The sequence below is a fragment of the Sorghum bicolor genome, chromosome 5 (genome assembly GCF_000003195.3).
Source record: "Sorghum bicolor cultivar BTx623 chromosome 5, Sorghum_bicolor_NCBIv3, whole genome shotgun sequence".
Classification (NCBI taxonomy): Eukaryota; Viridiplantae; Streptophyta; class Magnoliopsida; order Poales; family Poaceae; genus Sorghum; species Sorghum bicolor.
Genome location: NC_012874.2, coordinates 2914862 through 2941374, shown reverse-complemented (window position 1 = coordinate 2941374; position 26513 = coordinate 2914862). Strand labels below are relative to the sequence as shown.

General features: G+C 43.0%; 5 protein-coding genes across 6 annotated transcripts; 4 read left to right on the top strand and 1 right to left on the bottom strand.

Moving 5' to 3' along the window:
• Positions 724-2039, top strand: LOC8069304 (probable ribose-5-phosphate isomerase 1). The gene has a single exon (XM_002450221.2). The coding sequence runs from the start codon at positions 916-918 to the stop codon at positions 1696-1698; it is 783 nt and encodes a 260-aa protein (XP_002450266.1). The 5' UTR covers positions 724-915; the 3' UTR covers positions 1699-2039.
• Positions 2056-3687, top strand: LOC110435633 (meiotic recombination protein DMC1 homolog). Its single transcript, XM_021461399.1, has 4 exons — positions 2056-2107; positions 2191-2324; positions 3381-3459; positions 3539-3687. The coding sequence occupies exons 1-4, from the start codon at positions 2056-2058 to the stop codon at positions 3685-3687; spliced, it is 414 nt and encodes a 137-aa protein (XP_021317074.1).
• On the top strand, positions 4817-11434 carry LOC110435668 (suppressor of mec-8 and unc-52 protein homolog 2-like). Of its 2 annotated transcripts, none has more exons than XM_021461512.1 (12): positions 4817-5135; positions 5216-5284; positions 6060-6197; positions 6286-6335; positions 6739-6853; positions 7534-7582; positions 7679-7768; positions 8690-8758; positions 8832-8955; positions 9235-9587; positions 9778-10164; positions 10887-11434. In XM_021461512.1, exons 2-12 carry the CDS (start codon positions 5238-5240, stop codon positions 11160-11162), a joined length of 1698 nt encoding a protein of 565 aa, XP_021317187.1. In that variant the 5' UTR covers positions 4817-5135; positions 5216-5237; the 3' UTR covers positions 11163-11434. The 2 variants fall into 2 exon arrangements, with proteins under 2 accessions (XP_021317187.1, XP_021317188.1); XM_021461513.1 differs by having other exon boundaries at positions 5224-5284; positions 10887-11388.
• Positions 12765-14003, bottom strand: LOC8085653 (phospholipase A(1) DAD1, chloroplastic). Its single transcript, XM_002448931.1, has one exon. The coding sequence runs from the start codon at positions 14001-14003 to the stop codon at positions 12765-12767; it is 1239 nt and encodes a 412-aa protein (XP_002448976.1).
• LOC8069303 (leucine-rich repeat extensin-like protein 5) lies at positions 23917-26513 on the top strand. Its single transcript, XM_021460920.1, has 4 exons — positions 23917-24230; positions 25009-25653; positions 25760-25802; positions 25907-26513. The coding sequence occupies exons 1-4, from the start codon at positions 24131-24133 to the stop codon at positions 26154-26156; spliced, it is 1038 nt and encodes a 345-aa protein (XP_021316595.1). The 5' UTR covers positions 23917-24130; the 3' UTR covers positions 26157-26513.

The window sequence follows — 26513 nt, the reverse complement described above, 5'->3', positions numbered from 1 at the left end:
TAATAATGATGATCATATAGTAAAAACTAAAAGGCGAGATCTTCCTATCGAAATTGCACATGAATTGCATTTGTGTTCCACGACATGAATTGTATACTCATTTTAGAAACTAGAAGATGCTCTGCGCGTTGCTTTGGAGATTGCTAAGTATTTGAAATGAAATTAAGTAGATACTAAGATATGCATAGCTAGCAATTAAGAGGTTAGAGGTTATCGGATGATAATGTGGATAGTTAGGCGTTGTTTAGATGCGAAATTATTTTGGATTTCGCTATTTTAGCACTTTCGTTTGTTTGTGGCAAATATTGTCTAATTATGGACTAACTAGGATCAAAAGATTCGTCTCGTGATTTACAGATAAACTGTGTAATTAGTTTTTATTTTCGTTTATATTTAGTGTTTCATGCACGTGCCACAAGACTCGATGTGACCGAAAATCTTAAAAACTTTTTAGATTTTGTTGGGAACTAAACGAGGACTTAGTGAAAGATATGAATGACTTGTATCAAGATAGACTTGTAGTAATCCTTGATAAACAAAAGGGATACTGATAGTACGAGGGGCCAAAAATTAGAGCACGGCACCCTAGCTTTTCTAGTGCTATATCTAGAATTTAGATATTGTTTTTTCGTGTAAGGAACTGTCTCTATCAGCTATCACGACGGCTTTCCCGCATTCCGAGGCCTTTAAATCGTCGGCACGCGGCTCGCGCAGCACCATTCCGATTCGGCGATTTGATTCCCTATCCCTGCGCTGCCCACCTCCCCTTTCCCGCCCTCTTTCCTAAATACCCCCCCTCCCCCTCCTCAGAAACCCAATTCCCGAAATCACCCCCCACCTCCCGTTCCCAAATCCCAATCCCCCACTCCCTCCCTCCCTCCCAAGAACCCCGCGCCGCCGCCTCCCCACCTCGCCATGGGCAGCGCCGCCGCCACCTCGCCGCCGCCGTCTGGGAAGCTCACGCAGGACGAGCTGAAGCGCGTGGCGGCGCACCGCGCGGTGGAGTTCGTGGAGCCCGGCATGACGCTGGGCCTGGGCACGGGGTCCACGGCGGCGCACGCGCTGGACCGCCTCGGGGACCTCCTCCGCGCGGGCGCGCTCCCGGGCGTGGCCGGGGTGCCCACCTCCCTCAAGACGGAGGCCCACGCGTCCGCCGTCGGGATCCCGCTGCTCCCGCTCGACGCCGCCTCGGGCGCCAGGATCGCGCTCTCCATCGACGGCGCCGACGAGGTCGACCCGGACCTCAACCTCGTCAAGGGACGCGGCGGGTCGCTGCTCCGCGAGAAGATGATCGAGGGCGCCGGGGACCGGTTCGTCGTCATCGTCGACGAGTCCAAGCTCGTCCCCCGTCTCGGATGCACGGGCGCCATCCCCGTCGAGGTCATCCCTTTCGGCGCGCCCCACACGCTGGGACTCATCCGCAACCTGTTCGACGGCGTGTCCGGCTTCCACGCCAGGCTCAGGACCGCCCCCGCCGCCAAGGGGGAAGACTTGGAGGCGCCCTTTGTCACCGACAACGGCAACTACATCGTCGAGATGTTCTTCGAGGACGGCATCCGCGGCGACCTGCGCGACATCAGCGACCGCCTGCTCCGGATCACCGGCGTCGTCGAGCACGGCATGTTCCTGGGCATGGCCACCACCGTCATTGTCGCCAACAAGGACGGCACCGTCGCAGTCATGGGCAGGAAGAAGTAGTAGTAGTTTACAAGTAGTAGCCTGCCTGTTCTTCGAAGCAGCGATCGCCTGCTCTGGATCAACGGCGTCGTCGAGCATGGCATGTTCCTCGACGTGGCCAATCGTCGACAACAACGACGACAAGCAATAATTTTTGCAAGTAGCCTGTGTCTGTGCAACATCCAGCTACTCTTATCTAAGTTGAAGTTGTATCGTGTCTGTGCGTCATCCTCCTATACTGAGTGTCTGCTGATTACTCTGGAGTACTCCTATGTTAATCATCATCCTGATGTTGTCATCACACCTTGCACCTTGCTACCGGTGATTCTCATGCTATTTATTAAACCAGCTAATTTTGCAATCGTATTGGAATCGTGGATGTGTTTTGTGCTAGTGAATCACTGCATTTCACTCGTTGCTGATTGGAACAGTACTAATCTTAGTTGAGATTCCTGATCTTGATGGTCTTACCCAAATGAGTATGTTTTGCCATAAGCTGTTCTGTTTCTGTAGGTTCGGTTTCTTTCACGCTACTGTCCAATTGTTATGTACTGAAATCAGTTACTTCTCAGTTCTCTCTCCATGCTGATAAATTTGTGCCATTTCTCTGTGCTGTTGATGCATTTCAGGAACAGCTGAGGGAGAAGGTCTCCTCTGCCATACCTACGTTAGGTCAGCCCCATGAGCTCTGCCATCTCCTCCATACCTGATTCTTTGTTTGCCTCCCCTGTTCTTCATCTTGACTCTTGCTGTGCTTGTGTTCCCTCTTTACGATAGCAGCTTTAGAAGTGATACAACTTCTTTTGTTGGCTAGATAAGACTGGGTTAGTGGCATTGAAGTTCATGGATGTTTTGTATGTTCTCATCCAAAAGAAGTTTTTTAGAAGTGGAAACTGATCGCTATATGTTTAAACCAATGGTCCAGTGTCATGGTCTCCATCTTTACTTGAGTTCTATAATGTAAGCATGTGGGTTTGTGAACAATGGCTTTTCCGAAGATAGTGAAAGAAAACAACAGAAGATTAGAACGTCCTCATGTTTGAAAAAAAGAGGAAGAAGTCATTCTAGGCAAAAGCTGGCAGCCTGTCCTAGATGTTGACCTTTAGGTTAAACAATGATTTCTAATATTCTATTGCTGGGAGCAATTTACCCTTGTGTAGACACAGCAATCTCGCAAACACGTGTTGTTACCTGTCTACCAGCAAAGAAAAGAAACCTCTTAACTAGTAAATGAGTTAGATGACTATTAAGACATTTCATGGAGTATTTAGCGAAACCAATTTCATGTTGTAGATGGTGCATTTTTTCTATAAACTCAGAAATTTGACTTAGAACAAAGCTAAAATCATCTATAGTTTGAAATAGAAAGATCACTGAACTAGAATAGCCACAACAATAATGTTGACTCTTGATGCACTTTTGTAGCTCTTTATATTTCTGATGATGAGTTCAGTTATCGTTTCTTAATTTGACTCCATCAGCTTGTCTTTCAGTTCAGAGAAGACCCAATTGGCTCATATTCTGTATGTCTCCACTCTCCACTCAGTGGTAACAGATTGTTGATTCTGTGATCGGCTAATCACACTATTCCGTGTTGATTTCAGTGGCAGGGGTGAACTGAGCATCAGGTACAGTCACTCTCTTACACAAGTTGAAGGTACCATTTCTATGCTTGCTTATGAGTATCTGCTATGAAATTGCAGCAAAAGTTAGCACATATGCTGTCCAGCCTTATCAAGATTGCTGAAGAGTTCAGTGTTGCAGTGCACAACACCAACCAAGGTGAGATTTCCTATTTACTCAGCTCTGTATCTGATATCTATTCCAGGAGTTTATTGATTGACGACTTTCAAATTGTAAGATGTCTCCTTTTGTGTTCCACTGATTGCTGATCCAAGTGGTGGTATATTCATAACCAGCAGGTGGTCACTCTGGCCACCTGTTGTGCATGACACCATCAAATTGGTGCTGAGGAAAGGCAAGGGCGAGCGGTGTGTCTGCAGTCTTTGATGCCCCTAACATTCTTGAGAGAGAAGCTAAATCCTTTTGCTCTGATGATCCATGTTAACTGCTTGTGTTTGGGATTGCACCGATTTTGCAGCTTGCTAATAAAATCTTGCTAAATTATCTTGCTTTACACTTGCATAGCGAAGTCTTGTGATTGTGAACTAATTGTGTTCTTGGTTTTCCCAAAGCTAGGCAGAGACCATCTGCTAAACAGCGTGTGCATTCAACCTGAAGGATCTGAAATAAAACATGTTTTAAAAGCAGCTCCACTGATGGTAGATTTCTGGTAGTTGCTAATGCGGTCATGCCCATGTGCTGAACTGCTGATGTGCATGCTTAACTCTGCATGCCTGCCAGCCTGAATGAATGTGCTTCTTCTGGATAACAGTCTTAGTTTTACATTAAAGTCAAGGAAAATAATCTTTCAGGGAGCATCATTTTCAACATCGGTCATCCTGTCTTGTACTAATCGAGAAAAATATTGGTCATTTTCCGGAGCCCATAAATACTAAGCACTGCATCTATCCCCTCAAAAAACTTGTTAATCTCATTTTTCCATAATCAGTCGATCTCAGGTTTGATTGAACATACTCCCATGTGAAAAAATATTGTAATGTTTATGATATGTAATCAATATCATTAACCATAGAATATATATATATATATATATATATATATATATATATATATATATATATATTGTAATAAATATATTTAGAATACAAATGTTGATACTATTTTCTATAAACCTAGAAAGTTTGATTTAGTTCAAACTTTTTTTTTTAACGGAGAAGCTTCTACCGACCAAGTATACATGTACTCCATCTGTCCAAAAGAGTGCATTTCTAGCTACGGTGCTAAGTAAAATATTATTCAGTTTGACTATATTTTTTTAACAAATTGTACAAATGTTTATAATAATCAAATAAATATTACTAAATTTATTATGAAATATTAATTAAACTTGAAATAGTTTAATTAAACTTGAAATAGTTATCTAGAACGAAAATATCCTCGTTGACAACTAGCCCGATCTTCCGTTTCTCGCTTGTTTTGGTTTGGACCGTCCGATATCGATCCAGCGGACTAGACTACATGCGTGTCACGCCGAGCAATCCTGATCCCGTCCCGAGCTCCGTTCCGTTCCGCTGCGGCCGGAAAAACACCAGCCAACACGAGGGCCGCATCGGCGAAGCCACTCGGCAGCGTCGCGCCGCCGTCTCCCGCCGGCTCGTCCAGCCTCCTCCCGTCTCCGAGCTCCGAGCCGTTCCGTGCCTCCGTGTCCTTCAACCTCGCGGGGTTTCCTACGGCCCGGGCGGCCCGTCCTTCCTCCGCCTGTGCGCTCCCCGCCGCCGCCTGGCCTCGCCTGTGAAGCGCCGTTGTCTGCCTCGTTCCCATCGTCAACTGCCGTCGCGGTACTCTGAGCGGGTACCGTAGGAGCAAGTCGCCGAGTAAGAGCCCTCCCGAGTCTCTGAGCTCTGGTTCTGTAATTTTGTCGTCGAGATTTTAATTTCCCCAAAAATGCTTCTAGGGGTACAGAAAAGAGAGAGAAGATGTCGTCCAAGAAGAATTACTACAAGGAGAAGATGATGCGGCGGAAGTAAGCACTCCAAAGTACTTTCTTTTTTCCATTTGTTTCGCACATTTCTTGGTGCCATTTGATTGGGGATTGGGAAATAGAATAAAAGCTAGGCGAAGGAACCAGCTTAGGTCTTGTCTTATAACCTTCACGAGTATACATGGACCCAGACTATGGAACCAAACTTGAAAGGATAAAACTTCTTCATGTTATATTTCTGATACATATTTATGCATGGAATTTATTTAGTATATCAATCCACAGCTCTGGTGGTATCCTCAGTTGGTTACTATAACATGATTGTGTGAACTAAAGTACACAATTGCTGCTGATTTCTTTTTTCTTTCATCCTAACCCTTTAATCACCTACTAGTTGGCCTGCTATACTACATGGAATCCATCCTTTGGTGGTGATTATTCGATTCGTGTATGCTTCTGAAATAGCACAGATTGCTGCCCTTATGTGTGTGTCTGTAAAGCACTATCCATTTTTATGGAAATTCTATTTTGCATAAGTTTTTGTGAGCTGCAGAAGAGCCACATTTATAAATGGCTAAAGTGCTCACTCGGCCAAGGTAGTTCTGAAAATATGCAGGGCCACCACACTCAGGGATTGTGGTCTTGAGCAGAATCCATAAAATTTTGCAGCTTTTTAGGATATGTTTTAGAATGACAATGATGTGAAAATAGTCGGTAGCAATGACAAGTTAGATGCAAACTACAAATACTTCCAACATAAAGACTCACATTAACAAGTGATTTGGCAAGCCTAATTGTCTCTGGTTTTCCTTTTCAGAGAGGAGAAAAAGGTAGAACCGGAGACACCCAGGTATCGCGACCGTGCTAAGGAGCGCCGTGAAGATCAAAACCCAGACTATGAACCCACAGAGCTTGGTTCATTTCATGCTGTGGCACCCCCTGGAACAGATTTGAGGTAACAGATGGCATGGTTCAGACACTTCTATGTGTTCTTATAGTTTTTCTGGAATTCTAACTTTTTGCTTTTTTTTTTTTTGTTACAGGCTGGCAGATGCACACAAGATTTCAATTGAGAAAAGCAAATATCTTGGAGGTTGGTTATGTGATGCTAATGACATACTTCTTGAAAGGAATGATTTCCCTTTTTATGGGGAATAGTCCTTTTGGCATGTCTATTTGTTACCTCTATTTTTTATGGTTTTTGATATGTATGAAGAAGTGGGCATAGACTTCTGCAAAAAAGATAATTGTTTAACATAGTCTTCTAGGTAAATGCCTATGTCCTCAATTTGAGGATGTCATTTTCTTCAATGAAATGTAAACATTTAGTTTTAAATATAACTTAATCAGCCAGTCATTGAAGTCTTGTAATAAAAAAGAAAATTTAGAGAAGTGACATTGTATGGTGTGATCTGGCAACTCAGATGCTGCTTTTGCATTTTATATCTTATGAACTGCTGTTTGATTTACATTCCATTTCCAATTCATGCTTTAAGGTGATTTGGAGCATACACATCTGGTCAAGGGCTTGGACTATGCTCTACTTCACAAAGTGCGGAGTGAAATTGAAAAGAAACCTGATGCAGAGGATGGGAAGGATTCTAAATCAAGGTACTTGCCACCATAGTATGGTTTCAGTCCTCAATTTCTCATAGTTTTCTCTATACGATCATAATAGGGACTAGGGTTTTAAAATGCTATCATATGCAGTATGCCCTAATAATGGTTGCCATGTGCATAATATTCACTTGTACACAAAGCAAGATGGTACAACAAAATATTCCATGATGATTGAATTATATGGACCAAGCTAGCTCTAAATTTGAAGTTTGAGTTGATTTATGACCAATCCAATTTCTCCTTTTTGAATTTTAGAAGAGTCTTATGCATTGATAAATTTTCTGTTCATATGTATTAATTAAAAGGATTGTGCCTCCCATTATATTTTGCGTCTGTATCTTGTGATGCTATATAACTTTACCAGCTTATCTTCCTCTGCACAACTGAGTTGTTGGTGTGATAACTGAGATTGTGTAAGGTCTTTTTTATATTGTACAATCAATAATGGCGCATTTCATTTAGAGTGCATGTAAACATAATATGAACCGAATATCATTTCCTTCACATGATTGCCCTACCTTATGTACATTGTAATTATAATTATAATTATAATATTCATGTCTTGATTTGAGATGTAATGACTAACAATACTTGTTAACAGCCTCATGTCATTACACAGGACACACTTAGTGCTTTGGGAGCATAACATTTGTCTTGCTTTTTTTTTGTAGGGCAACAAAAGAGGATCAGGCAGTCTCTTTCCGCACTGCAACTGCAAAGGTATATTTCTTTTCTAGTTTATTAGTGATTTTTTTTCTTCATATACGGTATAAAGGGTTACCATGGCTAATAATTGTCATTCTTTGTTGGTTGCAGTCTGTCTATCAATGGATCATAAAGCCTCAAAGCATAATAAAAGAGAATGAATTGTTTCTTCCTGGTCGGATGTCATTCATTTACAATATGGTAATGCCTTAATAAAGAGTCCCATGCTAATTGTGCGCTTCATCGCATTACCGAATTGTTTATGGTACAGTTTAGAATAATCATGCAGTGCAAATTCCCCCCCCCCCCCCCCCCACACACACACACACATACACACCCCCTGGGGAAATGATCAGATGCATACAATATTTTATTTTCATAACTCATTAGTGTTTATTTGTACCGACAGTCATATGCTATGTTTTTGAAGGAAAAGACATGTTATGTATGTATAAGTATTCAAAAACTATATTGTTTTTAACTTTTTAAGATATATTTTAGCCTTACTCTGAGAAGTTAAAATGCTTATGTTATGATTATTTGTGAGTTTTTTTATTATATAGCATGCATGATTATGTTTCCTTCTATAATAAGAGATGTCTGTTTCTCTGCTCATCAGCTGAAGCACAGAACTTTAAGCAGTTTTTGAAGTTCTTACCTGGGAATTGAGTAGCCTTCTGATTTTATTATGCTTCATAATATTTAAGTTTAGTGTTGATTTATTTTATATCTGATGGTATGATTTATATGCCAATTTGATTGCTGTTGCAGTTCATGATGGCCTCATAGTTGCAACTAACACTTGCACAGTACTTTCTATATGTTCATGTTCTGCTAGGACAACCATGAATCAGATGCCAGAAACCATAAGTGGCTCACAGTTGGGATGTAATGTTTAAATTTGCTAGATACAAACTTTCCATGGATTTTTCTCAGAAGCATAGAATGGAGATGTAGAGGTTCCAGCATAGCCTATTCTCATGAAGTAGCTAATATTCTCTAGTTATTTTCTATTGCATTCCAACTTATGTTGTACCATTTCATCTGTCTCTGATTTTTCTTTCTGCTCTGAAACTTTCCATTTAGCAAGCATGATAATAAATCTTCTTTAAATCCAACCAGGAGGAGGGAATAACTAATGATATTCCAACAACTCTTCATAGGAGCAAAGCTGATTGCCCTGTACCAGAGGTATTAGACAATATGGCATATAACTTGTTGGAGTGTCTTGTGAGTTTTCTTAATAACCTTCTTACTTCTGCAGGAGATGGTAACTGTCAGCGTGGATGGTTCTGTACTTGACAGGATTGCTAAAATTATGACATACCTTCGACTTGGATCTTCAGGGAAGGTCTTAAAGAAAAAGAAAAAAGAGAGAGATATAAAAGGTGTGTTCATGGGTTAAAATGCTGTGCTAGTAGATCCTTTGAGTTAGAAACAGAGAACTATAAAGCTTGCATGGTAAAGCCATGAAAAAATATGCTAAAGTGATTATTTTTTTTGTTAAGAACTGTGTATTTATATATTTTAGTTATATAGTAAAGTTGCTACTGTTGCCAGGGTGCATGAGTCTTGTATCAATTGTATGCAAAGTATTCTTTTAGGAATTGTCTTGGTGCATGATGGATCAGATATCTTGTTAATGCATTATGTTTGCTACAATGCAGGGAAGAACAATTTGGCAAGCGGTGACTATGACGAAGCAGTAAAACCTTCACAAACTAATGGTTCTGCTCTGAAACATCAATCAGATATGCCACCACCATCAGCTCCACCCCCTCGGAACAATAATTTCAATGGAAAGGAGAAACAATCGGCCCCTATTGCTAGAGCAGACGATGATGACATTTTTGTCGGAGATGGAGTTGATTATTCAGTTCCTAACAAGGAAATGAGCCAAAGCCCTGGTTCTGAGGATATGGAGGAATCACCACATAACCATCAGAAGCAGTCCTATTTCACTGAACCCATGTATGGCCCAGTACCACCATCTGAATCTGCTCAGGCTTGGCAACAGCCGGTAAGCCAATAAATGTTCAGTGACTTAGGTTCTGGTGGATATGTGTAATTTGAACCATGCACTTTGAATGTTGATGCTGATAATGTATTTCTTATCTCTTCATATTCAGACTCCTTCTATAACCTATTTTTAGTTTTCTGTACATTTTATTTAACTTGGTCATAATACCTAATGTCTCTTCTGGTGCCAGAATGAGTATGATGCTGCTCAAGCCCAGATGATAGCTGCTGGATATCAAGGCGATTGGTCAGGCTATGTGTATGCAGAACAGCCATTGGGTTATCAAGAACAGTATGCGCAACAAAGCACTCAGGAATATGATGTACTGGCTGACCCTAGTATATCCCAGGATCCAAGGTTCATGACTCAAGCAGACAAGGATCGGGGTCTAGGTTCTGTTTTTAAACGTGATGATCAAAGGCTTAATCAGCTGAGGGAAAAAGATGCACGGGAGAGAGATCCAAATTTTATTTCGGATAGTTACTCAGAGTGTTATCCTGGTTACCAGGAGTATAATAATGAGATCGCAGGGAGTGATGATGAAGATGATTTATCCAAGATGGATATGGGTGGACGGGTAAGTGAAATGATTTGGATCATATATACACAAGTTCCCTTGCTGATACGAGTCTATGCTTGTGACAGTGGTTCCTGTGAAATTGCAGTAGATAACCATCCCATAGTTAACATTTTTTATGTTGATGTTGCTTTTGAGTTGATTTGCACTGATAAGTTGTTTCTGCATCTTTTTTCTTCATTATGGATTTGAATATTAGAAAATAATCAACTGCTCTTGTTAGACCATACTTTTCATTTACTGTTGTTTCCGGTATTGAGCATGACCCCAAAACTGCTGTCCTGATGTTCCTCTTTGTTATTAAGCCTGTACATGTTCTGATTTTCATTTTTGATATACTCCCTCAGTTTCAAATTCTAGGTTGTTTTAGCTTTTGTCGCAAATCAAACTTCTCTAGCTTTGATCAAGCTTATAGAAAAATGCACAAACATATACAACATCAAACAAGGTTCGTTAGATACACCATGATATATTTTGATAGTGCATTTATTTGATATTGTAGATGTGAATATGTTTTCCTACAGACTTAAAAGTTTGGATTAGGACAAAACTAAAACATCTTACAACTTGAAATGGAGGGAGCAGTAGCCGTAGCTTCTGCTGCAATTATGGCTTTTGGTTTAAAATGGTTACTCAATTTGATGATCACATCTGTTGTGGAACAATACATAAATTCTTGGGACCATCTCTATATTGTATTCTGATATATGATTGTTGAGCAGGCTAAGGGCCGTCTTCACAGGTGGGATTTTGAGACGGAAGAGGAGTGGGCGAAGTACAACGACCAGAAGGAAGCTATGCCAAAGGCCGCCTTCCAGTTTGGGGTGAAGATGCAGGACGGCAGGAAGACGAGGAAGCAGAACAAGGACCAGAAGCTCACAAATGACCTCCACAAGATAAACAAGATCCTGGCTCGAAAGAAGGGTGAGAAAGATGGGGGCGATGATGGCGGTCATTACGATGATGATTTGCCTAGCGCAAAGAAACAACGTGGCTGAAGTTAGTCGATCATTTTTTTGTTTCTCCTAGCAATGGTGTAACTTATAATGTACTAGTTACAGCACCATGTTTAGCTGGCAGCTGTGTTCAAGGTGCCACTGCCAGCGTGAAATGTGTTGACCTCTTGAGCTGAAAATATGGAAGAAATATGTCTGTATATGTAACCTTTTCTTGATTAGAAAAAGGCAAAGCCCTTTTTGCAATGAATCAGTTATGTGCACTGTCCGAAGGTGTCGTGTTGCAGGCATTTATAATCCGGTGAAGTTGTGAATAGCTGTTGTTGAAGGAATGCTGGCAATATTATCATCTGCTTTTGGAAACCCTATCCCCTGCTGCTTTTGTTGATTCTATTCTGTACTTTGAACGAATGTCATGTTTTTACATGCCTTCTAAATGTGCACTCCTCATTTTCCGAATCCCATGAATGCACAATTCTTGCAAACTTGAATGCGAATGTATTATTTTTTTTGTCTTTTAATATGTTATATTAGTATTTTGCTAATTCAAAAAAAAGGGGTTTGGGGGGGGGGGGGGGGGTGGTCTATCGGAGAAAATAAAAATTGATGTACCTTTTGTCAATCTTGATATTATCGACCATTGCTATTACACAAATTAAATAACAAAAAATGCCCTTTGTATATGGGATTTGAGCCAGAAGATGAGGAAATGGAAACAACTAAGCATTTGTGTTCATATATTGCCACCACTTCTGTTGCACCTTATACATTTCAGAGTTTAGAGTTGACTTAAGAAAAGTTTGCACGCAATCTTTCCTTCCTTCTTCCTTTAAAATTCAAAGCGATAGGTTAAAAAGACAAGAATAAAATTCAAAGGAGATTAAGACAAGAGAATTGTTGATTTATTAGTATTCTGAGAAGGGTATACAAATGTCACTTATTAATATGAAGAAAACAATGTAATTTGTTCTCTCTTTCTCTAGGACAATGTAGGTAACCTATCTAGGATTTTACTCTATGTTGGATGAAACTATTTCAGCGAACGATCAATATTTTTTTTCTCACAATAAATCAGCGAACAATACTTTCAATCATGACTTTTCAGCAAAGCGAACAGAGCTGAGAGAAAAACAAATATTCATTCGCTGAAATAGTACGGCTCATAAGACAAGCGAACAATTTACTTTGTGAGAGAGAATCTCAAACATTTAAGTATTTAACCAACTGAAGATGGTAAAAACGATCAAATCTCTTAAATCGCAGAGAAAAGAGTAGACATGCATCGAGTCCGACTTTATGCTAAGTTCATATCGTAAAAATGACCAAGTCCTTTGTCGGCCAATATCAATGGAGATAGACGAAGCCGTCAATCCGCGGAGCAGGAAATGTAAGTGATTTGTGCATGAACATAAAAGATGGTAAACAAGCTTTGGACCCTGGTCAGTTTTGCAGGCCATATATGCCCATGCAGCAAAGTGACACGTGTCTTCTAATCGCTTTGCTTTTGAACAAGAACCTCACATATAACAGCAAGCAAACATTGTGCCCACAAGCTAATAATCACACTAGATTAGCACATTCTCTAACAGTACTGTCAGACTAGTAAAGTGCAGCACTACATGTCTAGGTAGGTCATTTTGCTATCTAGTCTGTGCAGGAAGCGACGAGCTTGAGGTACAAGTCGAGGTCATGCGAGGCCACCACGTTGGGCGGCGAGCCGGCCTGGCTCAGCCGCAGCTCGCGCCCTACGTCGGCGTACGCCCACCCCATCTTGGCGACGAGCCACCTCGGCAGCCTCGCCTTCATCATCCCCTTCGCCGGCTGGTCGCCGCCGTCGCCCTGCTCGTGCACTGGGAACCCCGGCACCTTGGTCACGATGTCGTCCGAGTTCACCACGCGGAGCACCTTGCCGCCGCTCTCCTCCATCCTCCGCCGGAACGCCGCGTTGCCCACGCGCGGCCCGCCGAACGACACGGCCGTCACCATCATCGCCGCCGGCTCGCCGTCTTCCTGTCGCTGCTGCTGCTGCTGCGTCGTCGCGATCTCGTGGGCGGTGAGGACCGCGAGCGCCGCGCCGAGGCTGTGCCCCGTCACCGTGATGCTCAGCGGCGGCATGCCGCTGCCGCCGTACTCGTGGGCGATCCGCCGCGCCTCGTCGCGCACCTGCTGCTGCAGGCTGCTGTGCGCCTCGCCTGGCGCCGTGAAGAGCCTCCAGAACCCGCGCTCCACCATCGCCTCCTCGCCGTCGTCCTCCCCCCCGCCGGTCATCGTCGTCGGGATCGTCGGGAGCCGTGTGAGGCCGGACTTGAAGTTGTCCACCCACTCGCCGCACGTGGCGGTGCCGCGGAACGCGACGACGACGTCGCGGCGGCCGAGCCGTTCGATCTCGCGCTCGTCGTCGCACACCGCGACGAAGCCGATGTAGCTGGACCCGCACGGCGGCGGCGACGACGAGGGTAGCCACCACCGGAGCGACGCGGTGCACGACGACGCGGCGTGGAGGAGGCGCGTGACCCGGTACCCGGTCCCCGGCATCCCCGCGCGGCGCAGCAGGGAGCGGCTCGGGAACCGGCAGGAGCCGTAGGACGGCGCGCCGCCCTCGAAGTCGAAGCTGGCGTACGCCGCGCGCACGAACTCCCCGTACCGGACCAGCTCGCCCCGGAGCGCGCCGTCCAGCGGGCTCAGCAGGCCGTCCCAGTCCCGCGCGCCCTGGAGCTCCGTCCACTTGCTGCCGATCCGCACCGTCGATGGCGTCGACGCCGGCGAGCCGGGCGCGAAGGAGCTCCTGATGACGGTGCGCCGCCGGCCGCCGCTGGCCATTGGGACGCCGCCGCTAGGGTAGCAGGTGCGGGATCCGGAGATAGACGCCGCCGCCGCCGCCATGTGTGTGAGTGCACTGCACACGTGTGTAGACGACTCTGATCGAGCTTGTTGCTGATGACTGAATCGAAGCTTGTGCCTTGTGGTGGTGTTGGCGCTATATATAAATCTGGCGGGAAATTAACACTTGGCTGGGAGAAGTTGCTTGCGATTTGAAAACGCCAAAACGGCGGGAAGGAAGAAGGGAGGCCGCTGGCGTGAAGCAGTCTCCAACGCTGCTGCTGCTTGGGTATTTCAGGCAAGAACGCGGTGCTGTCCATGGCCGTCGACGAGCTCGATCGAGTTCGGCTAGCTGCATGCACACCACGAGAGCCTAGCTAGCTAGCTAGCTCCCTGAATTCCAACTCCAAAAGTTGATCGGCCGAACGCCTCCAGAAGGCAAGCTGCCTGCTGTCTCCGTGTCTCGGTTCTTGGATTGGGATTTGGGAGCATTCTATATATGAATACTACATATATAATGCCAGCATTTTTTGTTTCTGTTGGTGAGAATATTTTGTAATGGAACAGTGAAACTACTGTATATATATGCAAGCTGTGAGTATGTGTAGTTTGGTGTAGGATTGTAGGAGCATTTTGCACGATTGGCACGTGAAAGTGCTGCGACTAAATAAGCTATCTTGTTTTGTTTTCTCTCCAAATGATGAGATAGTTGCAAGTGCCAGATTAAGTTTTGGTTAGTTCAAGAAGGGTTGTACTGGGATGATAATAGAGCAAATATATATTGTGGATTTAAGGACTAGTTAAGGTCATTCTTACTAAGAGTTTTATCAAAGTTTTATTTGTATTTAATAAGCTGTTACATAAACTTTTTTAAGACGTGACAATATAAGAAGAGAGAGAAGAAATGAGTTTTATAAGGATGAAATTCTTTTAGGCACGATTACCGACTCTTTATGAGGATTAAATTAAATGTTTATGTATAAAATCATAGAATGGAATGAATAGGGCTTACTAGTAATTGTACATTGTTTTTCTCTTACAATAAATCAGCGAATAATACTTTTCAGCATAAGCCAAATTTCCACGAGAAGAAGACTGGTCACTAAGACTGGTCTTAGTGAAGAGGCCAACCAGTCTTAGTGAAGAGTTTATTATATTGTATTCTTGGAAAAATGTCATAAACTCTTCACTAAGATTAGTCGGCCTCTTTTGAAATGCAGATTTTTTTGATGTTTTCGGCGGTTTTTTTATAAAAAAATAAATTGATTATACTGTGACTGTACGGATTTCTATAAAATTTCTGCGTCACAGAGGGGACGTAAACTTATTTTGGATGAATGGATCAAATTATTCTATCCCAAAATATAATTAGTACACGAAATTTTACATATAAATAGCTGCTACTATTAGAGGCTCTTACAAATACGGATTTTAAGTAGTTTTGATGAAAAAATAAATTGGATTCTTATAAGCCAAAATTTTCCAATATATTGTATTCTTGGAAAAATGTCATAAACTCTTCACTAAGACTGGTCGGCCTCTTTTGAAATGCGGATTTTTTGATGTTTTTTCTGTGGTTTTATTATAAAAAAAATTGATTACGGTGACTGTACGGATTTCTATAAAATTTCTTCAATGCAACCGTATGACAGGTAAGTAGCTGCAACTGTATTTTTGGATAAACACAACTTCTATTCTCAGTCCTGTTGGTACCATAAAAAGGGATACCCAAATCAGAATAATAAAAATCGCAGAAGACAAAGCAAACTATCCATGATCACCAGGGCTCGGGCGCGGGCTCCGGCTCGACCGACCCCTTGGCCTCGGGCGCAAGTTTCGCCTCGCCCGACCCCTCTTAGGCTCGGGCGCCAACACCGCCTCGTCCGAGCCCCCGTCTCAGAGCCAGGCTTCCAACACATGGCGCCCGTACCCATGATGCGACGGACGCAGTGACCACCATACTACGGCAGGGCATGGTGGCGACTATTTCAACCACCCTGACCACTGTAGCCTTACCTCTTTCACTATGCAACCTTACCTCTTTCACTGTGGTGTACCGCCTCACAGTAAAAGGGGTATGGAAGAGATTAACCAGTGTCACTTTGGCTGTCTTCTCCTACTGTTACAGGACATGCAGCAGTGACACCGACCCGACCCCCACGACCTCAACAGGGCTCGGGAATCTTCCACAGGAGCAACCACACCGTCAGCCATACCCCAAGGACGAGATGGACAAGCTTCTACAGGATCGGAACTGTGGCTTCACCACTCATCAGAGGAAGATCACCAGTCACACATGTAAAATCCTGTGTCCCCTTGAGACTATAAAAGGGGATCCAGGGCTCACATCCAAGACACGGCCAACAATCCACGCAATCAACGCAATCCACAATCAGGGCAACCAAGACTCAAGCCATACACCACAACTCCAAGCGAGTTCACGCACAGAGTAGCAAGTAGCGCTCTGTCCATCACACGAAGTCGAGACTTGGGACTTAGCCCTCTCTCGCAACCTGCTTGTACACCCCTACTACAAGCACTTTTGGGTGCAAGGCAATACAGACCCCCGATCTCACTGGACGTAGGGCATCCTTAGCCCGAACCAGTATAAATCCTCTGTGTTCCACTTGCATCATCATCCGGGTTTAGGTAGACACGCATACTTATACTCGTTAGTGTCTAGACGACGAGTCTAGACGCCGACAAGTCCTTACATGAGTTCACTGTTGTACATAATACTCCATTAGAGCAAGGTCAATAATAGAGCCAAGTGCTTGGCTATAAACTAAGTGATTAGAGCTAAGAGCATCTCCAACAACTCCTCAAATGAACTTGCTATGTTTATAAATTTGGTAAAACCACAAAAATCTTTCTCCAACAATTCCTCAAATACAATTGCTGGTCTCGCACGCGGATAAATCCGCGCGCGGCTTCGAGTGCGAATCGTGATCCACCACGCCGTCTCCCACGTCGTATTCTCTTCTGTCCGCGAAATCCCTCTCCCTCGCCAATAAAACTGTCTCCCGCGTCGCGCAGTCTTTCTTCGACGTCTCGTCTCCTCTTCCCCCTCGACGTCGTCTCCTCTGATCTCTCCCTCGCCGCCGTCGTCTTCTCTGGGCGCGAGGAAGGTGCTGGGACATCCATCTCTCCCTCGCCATCGTCTTCTCAGGTACGTTCTCACCGGCCGGCTGCTAGGTCTTGCTAGGGCGTCGGGCGGATCTCTACCGTAATTCCTCGTCAGCCGCAGAGAGAGGGAGGAGGGAAGGGTAAACAGACAAGCAGCAGATGCGATACCTGAGCAGATATGGAGTGATTGTTTATTTACTAGTAGCACAAAGCAGATGGAGTAATTAATTAGGCCCGAGTGGACAGCAACATCCGCTGATGTCCATCTCGATCTCCCTCTGATCTGAAAGGGCGTCAGGCTGCTAGGTGTTGCTAGGACGTCCATCTCTCCCTCTGATCTGATAGTATAGTACTGTTTCGATCAGATCTTGTGATTTGTTTGTTCGTATAAACTTTTTTGTAGGCTGATTAGGATGGAAGGAGACGAAGGAGAATTCCTGTCCAACATTCTTTGCAATGGAGAAGGGGTGGTGGCGGATCAGAGGGCCTAAGCGCCGCGCCGGAGAAGCTTGACGAGGAGCGACGTTGAAGATGCCTGGCCGGAGTACCGAACAGCGGCGGCGGCCACACACGCAACACGCAAAGAGTCACGGCCACACACGAAGATACGACGGACTCACGTATGAAGGGGATACAACAGACTCACGTACGAACGAAATACGGTGGACTCACGGCCCAATATGAGTTGTGGAGAAAGATGGCCAACTTTTTCAATTTTACCAAGTGAGAATAACAATTTATTGGAGATATATCCTTTTTTACTTGCCAAACTAATTTGCAGCTTGCTATAACCTAAGATTTAGCAAGTGAATTTTACCAAGTTGTTGGAGATGCTCTTATATAATAAGTTGTCTCGTACTTGTCTCTAAAACACATTCTCTTTCCTATTCCTTCTCACAATACTTGCTATTTGGGCCAACTACTACCTATGCATCCGTGCCCAGCTTGGTGCTTGCATAAGAGTGAAGCTATCATCTCTCTCCTCTCTTCTCTCCTCCACATCAATATTAGCTTAGCTATAAGCCCATTATTGTACCTGCTCTTAAGTCACTTTCACTGAGTTTCAATATTAGCTTAGCTATAAGCCCATTATTGTACCTGCTCTTATAAGCTCTGCTCCACGTTTTTTAGCTCCGCTCCACGTTTTTTTAGCCAAACGATTTCAGCTCCACGCACTGAGTTCGAGAAAAAAGAGTGGAGTTGTGAGAGCACTTAAAGAGATACTCTACAAACTCCAGTTTTTTGTAGAGCTGTTCTATAGTGGAGTTTGCGGAGCAGTCCCAAACACCCTCCTTAATTTGTTGCTGCTGAGAGGAGAACATGTTGCGTATTGCGGTATAGGATGGTATATTAATTGTGCTAACACTATTGTTGTAATTTGGTCTAAAATAAGCAAGTGGCTGTCCTTATCGTTTATGCCTCATCTTTTTCTTTATTAATTAATAACCCAAGTTTTTCCAGAATTGATGCTAAATAATCGGCACCGAATGGGCAGGCCGAGAGCGTCGTCCGTACGTCTCCTTCCAATCCAATCAGACTGAAGCTTTGCATTGGAGGACTGTTAGCTGCGGTGGCACCCGTACGTCCAGGTATCCATTTCCAGTATATGCCATGCAATCGAGGTGTATCCTCCGCGGGCTGCCATGCCACGCCAAACTTAGGCAGTTCTGTACCACTTTCGTTTGTATTTGACAAATATTATCCAATCATAGACTAACTAGGATCAAAAGATTCGTCTCATCAATTTCGATCAAACTGTGCAATTAGTTTTTATTTTTGTCTACATTTAATACTCCATGCATACGTCTAAAGATTCGATGTGACGAGAATCTAAAAAATTTTACAAATTTTTGTGGGAACTAAATACTAAACAAGGCCTTAAAACTCAGGCAAAGCAATTAAGGCTTCGCTTGATTGAGCTCCTTCAAACTCCGGCTCGTCGCTTTACAGTAATGAAATAAGTCAGAGCCGAAGGAGCCACAAATCCGGCTCCACTTTAGGCCCCATTTGGTTTCACGAGTTAAAGTTTAGGCTTGTCACATTGAATGTTTGGACATATATATAAAGTAATAAATATAGACTATTTACGAAACTAAAAACATAGCTATAGAGTAATTTGCAAACAAATCTTAATGTTGAGCCTAAATTAGTCTATGATTGGACGCTGATTGTTAAATAAAACGAAAATGTCATGGTATCTGTTAAACTTTAACAATCCCTCTAGTGTAGTAGAAGCTGGAGCTGCAAAATAAGTTGTGCTAAATAGACCCTAAATTAGTGTCCCGTAATCTTGTTATTCTAGCCTCTATTCATCTGGACTCTCACGGCTCATTTGGTTCCTTGCGCAGCGTTGGCCTCGCCTAGTCTAAGCTAGCAAAGAAATAGTTAGGATTATCAGTTTAGTTGGTCGACGAGCAACTCTTTGATTCTGTGCTAGCAAGCTTTTTGTTTGCTTTGATCAAGGAGCAGCCCGTTGCTGGCAAGGTGAGGCCAAATTGAGCAAGCGAGAGGCTAGGAAATTCGTGACTAAAGTGTGTGTGTGTGTGTGTGTATAATATATATAAAGCCTGTTTGATAAAGCTCCACCTCTTAATTTATAATAAGAAGAACAAGTGCAGAGTGATTCTAAAATAATTTTGGCAAGTAAATGAATATGAAGCAATGAGTGGATTTTTTTTAGTTCCCGACTCCCCATGTAAAGATAAGTAAGTTTTGTCCAATTATATTCCCACCAAAATATAATCTCTCTATCCTATAATAAATAAGTTTCTAGAAATTTTAGACAGATTAAGGATGTTGGCAAAAGATGTATATACCCTCTGGCCCTTACCTTTTTTTTTTCTTTTCAGAGGATATCTCTCTCTCTCTCTCTCTCCAAATTGGTAGTTATTTTTCTGCATGCACCTATGATTATATTTGCATATAATTTTATTTATTTTAGGATAATTTTTAAACTTTAGAAAATTATTTATTTTAGGATGGGGGAAGTTTATGAGTTATCTATTTTTGTCTCTTACGATCAACATAGTGGATGAAAGTAGAACACAAATACACAAGAGATAGAGAGATTATTCTTTATTCCTCTAAATATTGGTCATTACAACATAGAGCTCCCATGTATATATAGTTCTGCTAAGGTCTAAGAGTTTTGGTAAGAGCTCATATACAAATGGATTAGGATTAAGATTAGGATTCTCCTTCTCATTTCCTTCTAGGATTAAGTCTGTATGTTTATAACACTCCTCCTTAAGCGATTACCACGATATGCACATGCCTCATTAAAAACTCCATCTGGAAAACCCAATGGAAAAAACGGTTCACAGAGAAAAGAGTACATCATATTCATTATTGCATTACACATGTTGTCTCATTAAAAACCTTGTGTGCGAAAGTAAAAACTCATAAAGGAAAAACAAGTACATCATAAGCTTCTTAGTCATATATTCTTTAGGATATTCTATTCTTCGTGAATAGGTATTTTATCTTCATGATAAGTACATAAACTTCAACATTTTAGTGGATATGATATACTTGATCTTTGTAATTATAGTGGTTTTAATTATTTTAAAAGTAGATTCGATCAAATTGCTCCCCCTCATAAAGCCATTCTTTGAACATCATTGTTCAACCACACTTTTATAAATGTGTGCTTAATAATGGTATGTAGTACCATAATATATATCTTTCAAAATAATGTTGGCTCATAGTTCGTCTATGACTTAAAATATAGGTATAAACAACCACTTATTAGTTGTGCAAAAATAAATTTTATCCTTCAAGATAATATATAAATCCTTTCAGAAGATCATAGGGTAAATAAGTTACAACATTTAATATATTTTCTACATAGTGTATCAAACTTGTACTAGAGTTTGAGTACTTATAATTCTTTCTTAGTGGATTTTCAAATCATATGTTGTATGAACTAAATTATGAATAGCGATGATTCTTATAAACTGTGAAACGGTGCCATATATATAGGAGGAACGTCCGCCTAATATTATACCTGCTCCTTTCCTTTGATGTTTCCGGCAGCCCGGAAACCTTGGCCAGACGCAGACTTTTGTCACAAATGCCACGGTGGTGCCCTATGCGAAAACATTCGGTATATCCTATGCATGGCCAGCCGTCATTTTTTACACGTGCAACAAGCCAGCAAATCAATAGGCTCGTGCACGTCGTGGTTGTTATCCGTCACGTGCGAAGCATGCATGCATGCCCCGCCCCCCAGCTCACGAGCACGTTTTCAACCTCGCCCATGGGCTCAACGTGCTAATTGCTGCTTTTTTTTTCTGCTAATGGGCAAAGCAAAACGCAGTGTTAGTATGGGCCTGTGGGCCTTTTATCCTTATATGTGTTACGCGATACTCGGCCCATGACTACAAACTCTGCCACAATTGTTCTATTTATTTATTTATTTATTTCCTGAAAAATGTTTTCTTTATTTATATTTTGTTCTGTACAAAATAGTTGATCTAATAGAAAAAGTTGTGGAACTTAATATACTACGCGCAGCCAAATAAAACGTCGATATTTAAATTTCACTAATTCAATAGATGGAATGTTGGGATGCCCATTTTTGGAAATTCATTTGGCATATTTTTTTTTTCTTTCCAACACAAAAAAAATCTTGAAAAACCCCATAAATTTTCGTATGAGTACGAATGGAGATAGGTTTGTGAAAATTGTTGAGCATGACGGGATCTATTACTTTATAATTTTCAAATATTTCCAATGTTTTTCTTTTGTTTAAACCCAATTTTGGGGCTGAAATAATTAATATAATGTTTAGATCTAAACATTATGTTGATTATTTCAGCAACAAGATGGCTTCATACAAGAAAAGCTACGAATTGTAAAGTTATAAATCTCATTGGACACTATAATTTTCTTACGAATTTTTCCATCATATAAAGTTTAGCTCCCTCCATTTCAAATTATAAATTGTATATACACAAGCCAGAGGTGTCGGGCTGGCATAGCACGCCGTGCCTATCGGGCCGTGCCTCCGCGTGCCTTGTGTCTAGTCTTCGGTCTAAACACGGTCCTTCATATAAAGTGGCACTTCCTTCATTCCAAATTATATAAATCCATGGACATATGTACACATGGTGCCGACTGCCAGGGAGGCCTCCTCTCTGCTCGACAAGGAAGTTTCCCTGCGTTGTCGCTGTGTGTTTGCGTGCGTACTGTTGGGGGGCAACAACTCACTTGTTTCCTCCGGTCTTCTCCGCGGCCAAGGCTGGCCGTCACAACTCACAAAGGCCATGGTGGAGCAGACAGGCCTACGTGGACAGCACCAAATCACTCGTCTCTAGAATTCTGAAAATAGTGTTCTCAGCGAGGGCCCCTTTGAAAGTTGAAACACAGTATAAAATCAACGCATAAATAAATAGGAAAAAAAAGCAGGAATATGATAGAATTATTACATACAGAGTAGAAGAGTAAGAAAAAGCACATGAGTTTTGTTGGAATATGTGTATGGACTTTTTTTTTAAAAAAAAAAAGAATACGTGTTTGGATAAGCTGCAGGAAATGCAAAGAAAAGTCTCCTATATTTTTCCTGCAAATAAGAATTCTTACAAACCAAATGATGCTTCAGTAAATCAACCAATACGTATGGGAATTCTACCTTTCCCCCCCTACAATTCTTTTTTCGCGGACATGCACCGGGGCGCAACAAATTCAAAGCTAGGGGGTCGCAGCTGGTCGGTTGTTTCCTTATATCATTCATTTATAGTCTCCCTTTCTTAGAAAAAGAAATTAAATCCTGTAATCGATATCAAATTTGAGTGATTTATTAAAAAAATACTATAAAAATTTATACCTCTAAGTAGATTTGTTGTTATTAAAGTATTTCACAATTAAACTAGTACTCCGTAATACTTAACTATGCATTAGAAACATCCTCATACTTTTATATATGTGATTAAACATAAGATTGGTTATAACTCTTTAAAAAAGCAAAATCTATCTTGTTCCTTTAGACTGAGCGAATACTATATGTATTTTCCGTCGCAAAAAACTACTAGATAGTACATTCATTCTGATAGCAGATATAATAGCGTGCTCAACCATGTGCAATCCTGGGACCTGGGTGGGTGGAGCAATCATGCCGTTGCTCCCAAGCGACAGGGGTCATCGTCGTACCCTAGTTTGTTGTAGTCAGCTCTAACTAATTCGCCTTATTTATGCTTTGTTTAGTTTCCAAAAAAATTCAAGATTCTTCGTCACATCGAATCTTGCGGCACATGCTTGGAGTATTAAATTTAGACGAAAACAAAAACTAATTACACAGTTTGTTTGTAAATCGTGAGATGAATCTTTTGACACTAATTAGTCTATGATTAGACAACAAACGAAAGTGCTACAGTACCCGAAATCTAAAATTTTTGCCAACTAAACAAGGCCTTAGTTTTCAAAAATTTTCAAGATTTTTATAACATTGGATCTCTGAACAGATACATAAAGCACTAAATATAGATAAAAAATAATTAATTATACAATTTATCTATAATTTTGCGAGATAAATCTTTTGAATCTACTAGTCTATAATTAAACAGTAATTATCAAGTATAAATGAAAGGACTACAGTAGCTTAGCCTAAATTTTTCACGATTCCAGGCGTTTCTTCGGCTCGCATAAAAGAGAAAGATCTAAACAAGGCCTCGCGTTTCTTCGTCTCGCATAAAAGAGAAAAAAAAATGATAAATTCACGTTCAGCTGGGTCTCAATCTCGACGTCGCATGCAGCCTTTTTTTTTTGCTTTCATTTCATGTCTTTTGGTGGTGGTGTACTGGTGGGCTGAATCGTCTCTCTCTCTCTCGTGCTTTCGGCAGCTCAGCTGCACTGCACACACAGTCTACTGCCTCCACTCCACTCTCCACCTTTTGCTGTCGCCTTCTTCCCCTTCCTTGCTCCCTCCCTCGGGCCGCAAAAACGCTCGCGCACACCTTTTACCGACCCACCCCACCACCCCGCAGGGCAGAGAGAGAGACAAGGGCCACGCCGAGCTTACCGGTGGCGGCGGCGGCGAGCTGGAGAAGAAGGAACAAGGACCGAGCATGGCCAGGCCGGCGGCGCTGCTCCTCTTCCTCCTAGTCCTCTCCGCCTTTCAGGCCGGGGAGCTTCCACGCTGCTCTGCCGCCGCCGCTGCTGCTGCAGGTACATACCTCCAAATCCGCATCCTCCCAGTCCTATCACAGGTAGATTCTTGCTTCTGCCTTCGGTTCAGTGCCTGCTCACCCGCTCCATCGCGTAGCTAGCTAGCTAGCTAGCCTCCTCCTAGGAGCCTGGAGGGAGCTTAGCTAAGATTGAGCTACAGTGCTCAGTAACTGTTTCCTCCAATTAATTCCCCCGCGAGCAGATCTTAGTTTTAGGCCACGCCAGTCACTTGTTTGCTGAATTGCTGCTGCTGCTAGTGGAGCACGTACCAGTTCCAGGCTTCCAGCTGCAGGCATTTCAGTGATCTCGCTACCTGTTTTCGTGAATTTCGTTTCTTGTTTGCAAATGGGGAACAGGCTGCAAGCTACCACTACCACTCACATAGTCACATTAAAGTAAAGAAAACGCACCCATTCTCTCCCCTTCCTTCTTTTTTCAGAAATGCAGGTGACAGGATAAATAGACTTGCTATATTTCAGGAGAAATTTTCAGGCAACAATCCTTCACAATCAACTAGAGTACAATTGGCAACTCACAAACGACAATTAACTATTTTTTTTCTATTCTATAGAAAAACAATGATCAATAAAGTTACATGTTGCTCCAACAAAAACAAAGAATGAGGCACCTTGAGATATAGGAGAAGTGAAGGATAAATCATAGATGGGCATAGGAGTTACTACTAGTTAACCTTGGCTGAATGCCTGAATTGGTGTTACTTCGTCAGGCTGAACTGATGAACTCAAGCACAATCACTGTGTTGTCTTGTGTTGTGCAGGTAAACCAGCCGTCCTCGTGCATGATGATGTGAGTCCGGTTCAGGACACCAACCCCATCGCGACAGTCCCCTCCAATAACCCGACGCCCACCATTATCACAGTGCCTTCCACGAATCCCACCATCACCATCCCTTCCTTGAACCCTCTGCCCACGCCCATCACAGCCCCCTCAACAAACACCCCTTCTCCTTCTTCCACCATGCCGCCGCCAGTTCCAGTCATATATCCGCTGCCAACGCCGTCAACCTCCTTCCCACCAACCGTGCCGGTCACCAATCCTGCTGTCACCACGCCTTCCACGTCCCCTCCGTCGACACCAACACCAGTCAACAACCCACCGGTGTCGAACCCGACACCGACGACTCCTGCTCCTACAGTCACAACTCCAGCTGCGTCTGGCCGGCAGGTCTGGTGTGTGGTCAAGCCTGCTGGCTCAAGTGAAGCTGCGCTCCAGAACGCGTTGGACTATGCATGTGGCATTGGAGGAACAGATTGTTCGGCGATTCAGCCATCCGGGAGCTGCTACTATCCGAATACCATCCAAGCCCATGCATCCTATGCTTTCAACACTTATTACCAGAGGAACCCTGTGCCTTCCAGTTGCGACTTTGGGGGGACAGCAATGCTCGTCACTGCTAATCCAAGTAAGATTGTCTTCCTCTTCTTGCGTTGGTTCCAGCTGAATCATCCTTGTGTGTTTCCTTTCATTTTAGTGTTCTGAGGGATGTTATGGCAATCACTTCATTGCAGGTTCAGGGAGCTGTGTGTTTGCATCATCATCACCATCATCCAGGTGGGAATCTAATATCTCATTGTGATAACTAACACAGAACCTTTGCATATTCTCTGGCAATGATGAATGCAGTCAAATGTGAAACTCACGTTCTATCTCTGCAGCTCTACTGCTGGATATGACCCTGCGTCCACGACTAATCCATTGTCATCGTCGCCTGGTTCCGACTCAGGAGCACCGGTGCTTAATGCCAGTGGGGCAGGTTCTTCTGAATCATCAGATTTTGGTTTCGACATCCCAGGAGCTGTCAATTTGGGCAGCGGTTGGAGGTCAGCCTCGCCACCCAACTGGCCCTGGGCAGCTCTGGTCTGGATTCTAGTAGCATTGTGTGTGCACAAAGAAGGGATGACCTGAAAACTTGTGAGAGCAGTTCCGGTATTTCAGGGACAGATTGCAAAGTAGCTAGGTGGTGTAGAGACTAGTAGAGATCTACAAAGCTAGAGGATCAGGCCTTAGCATGACTAAGTTTGTTGATGTTATGTATGAAGTGTGGTGCTCCAGTTTAGTAGTAGGAACTGGGAACTAATGTAGTCCTGATGGATGAACTTGCACTTACCTGATCGGCCACTTAGTACTCAGTAGTGTAGATGTAGGCATGTAGCTGCTGCTGCTGGTAGTTGTAATGCAAGTACTCCTTTGCCTCTTATGGCTGAGTGAGCTGAACAACTAACGGGGAATGGAATGCAATGTGTCGTTTTGTTTTTGCTGTCA

What these genes read in the sequence shown, in the direction of transcription:
- LOC8069304 (XM_002450221.2), top strand. Translation starts at nt 916, where the DNA reads ATGGGCAGCGCCGCCGCCACCTCGCCGCCGCCGTCTGGGAAGCTCACG.
- LOC110435633 (XM_021461399.1), top strand. Translation starts at nt 2,056, where the DNA reads ATGTGTTTTGTGCTAGTGAATCACTGCATTTCACTCGTTGCTGATTGG. An exon ending in ACTCGTTGCTGATTGGAACA is followed by an intron (nt 2,108 to 2,190) that starts GTACTAATCTTA and finishes CTGTTTCTGTAG; the next exon opens with GTTCGGTTTCTTTCACGCTA. An exon ending in AGGAACAGCTGAGGGAGAAG is followed by an intron (nt 2,325 to 3,380) that starts GTCTCCTCTGCC and finishes ATGAAATTGCAG; the next exon opens with CAAAAGTTAGCACATATGCT.
- LOC110435668 (XM_021461512.1), top strand. Translation starts at nt 5,238, where the DNA reads ATGTCGTCCAAGAAGAATTACTACAAGGAGAAGATGATGCGGCGGAA. An exon ending in CTGATTGCCCTGTACCAGAG is followed by an intron (nt 8,759 to 8,831) that starts GTATTAGACAAT and finishes TTACTTCTGCAG; the next exon opens with GAGATGGTAACTGTCAGCGT. An exon ending in AAAAGAGAGAGATATAAAAG is followed by an intron (nt 8,956 to 9,234) that starts GTGTGTTCATGG and finishes GCTACAATGCAG; the next exon opens with GGAAGAACAATTTGGCAAGC.
- LOC8085653 (XM_002448931.1), bottom strand. Translation starts at nt 14,003, where the DNA reads ATGGCGGCGGCGGCGGCGTCTATCTCCGGATCCCGCACCTGCTACCCT.
- LOC8069303 (XM_021460920.1), top strand. Translation starts at nt 24,131, where the DNA reads ATGGCCAGGCCGGCGGCGCTGCTCCTCTTCCTCCTAGTCCTCTCCGCC. An exon ending in GCTCGTCACTGCTAATCCAA is followed by an intron (nt 25,654 to 25,759) that starts GTAAGATTGTCT and finishes ACTTCATTGCAG; the next exon opens with GTTCAGGGAGCTGTGTGTTT. An exon ending in TCATCATCACCATCATCCAG is followed by an intron (nt 25,803 to 25,906) that starts GTGGGAATCTAA and finishes CTATCTCTGCAG; the next exon opens with CTCTACTGCTGGATATGACC.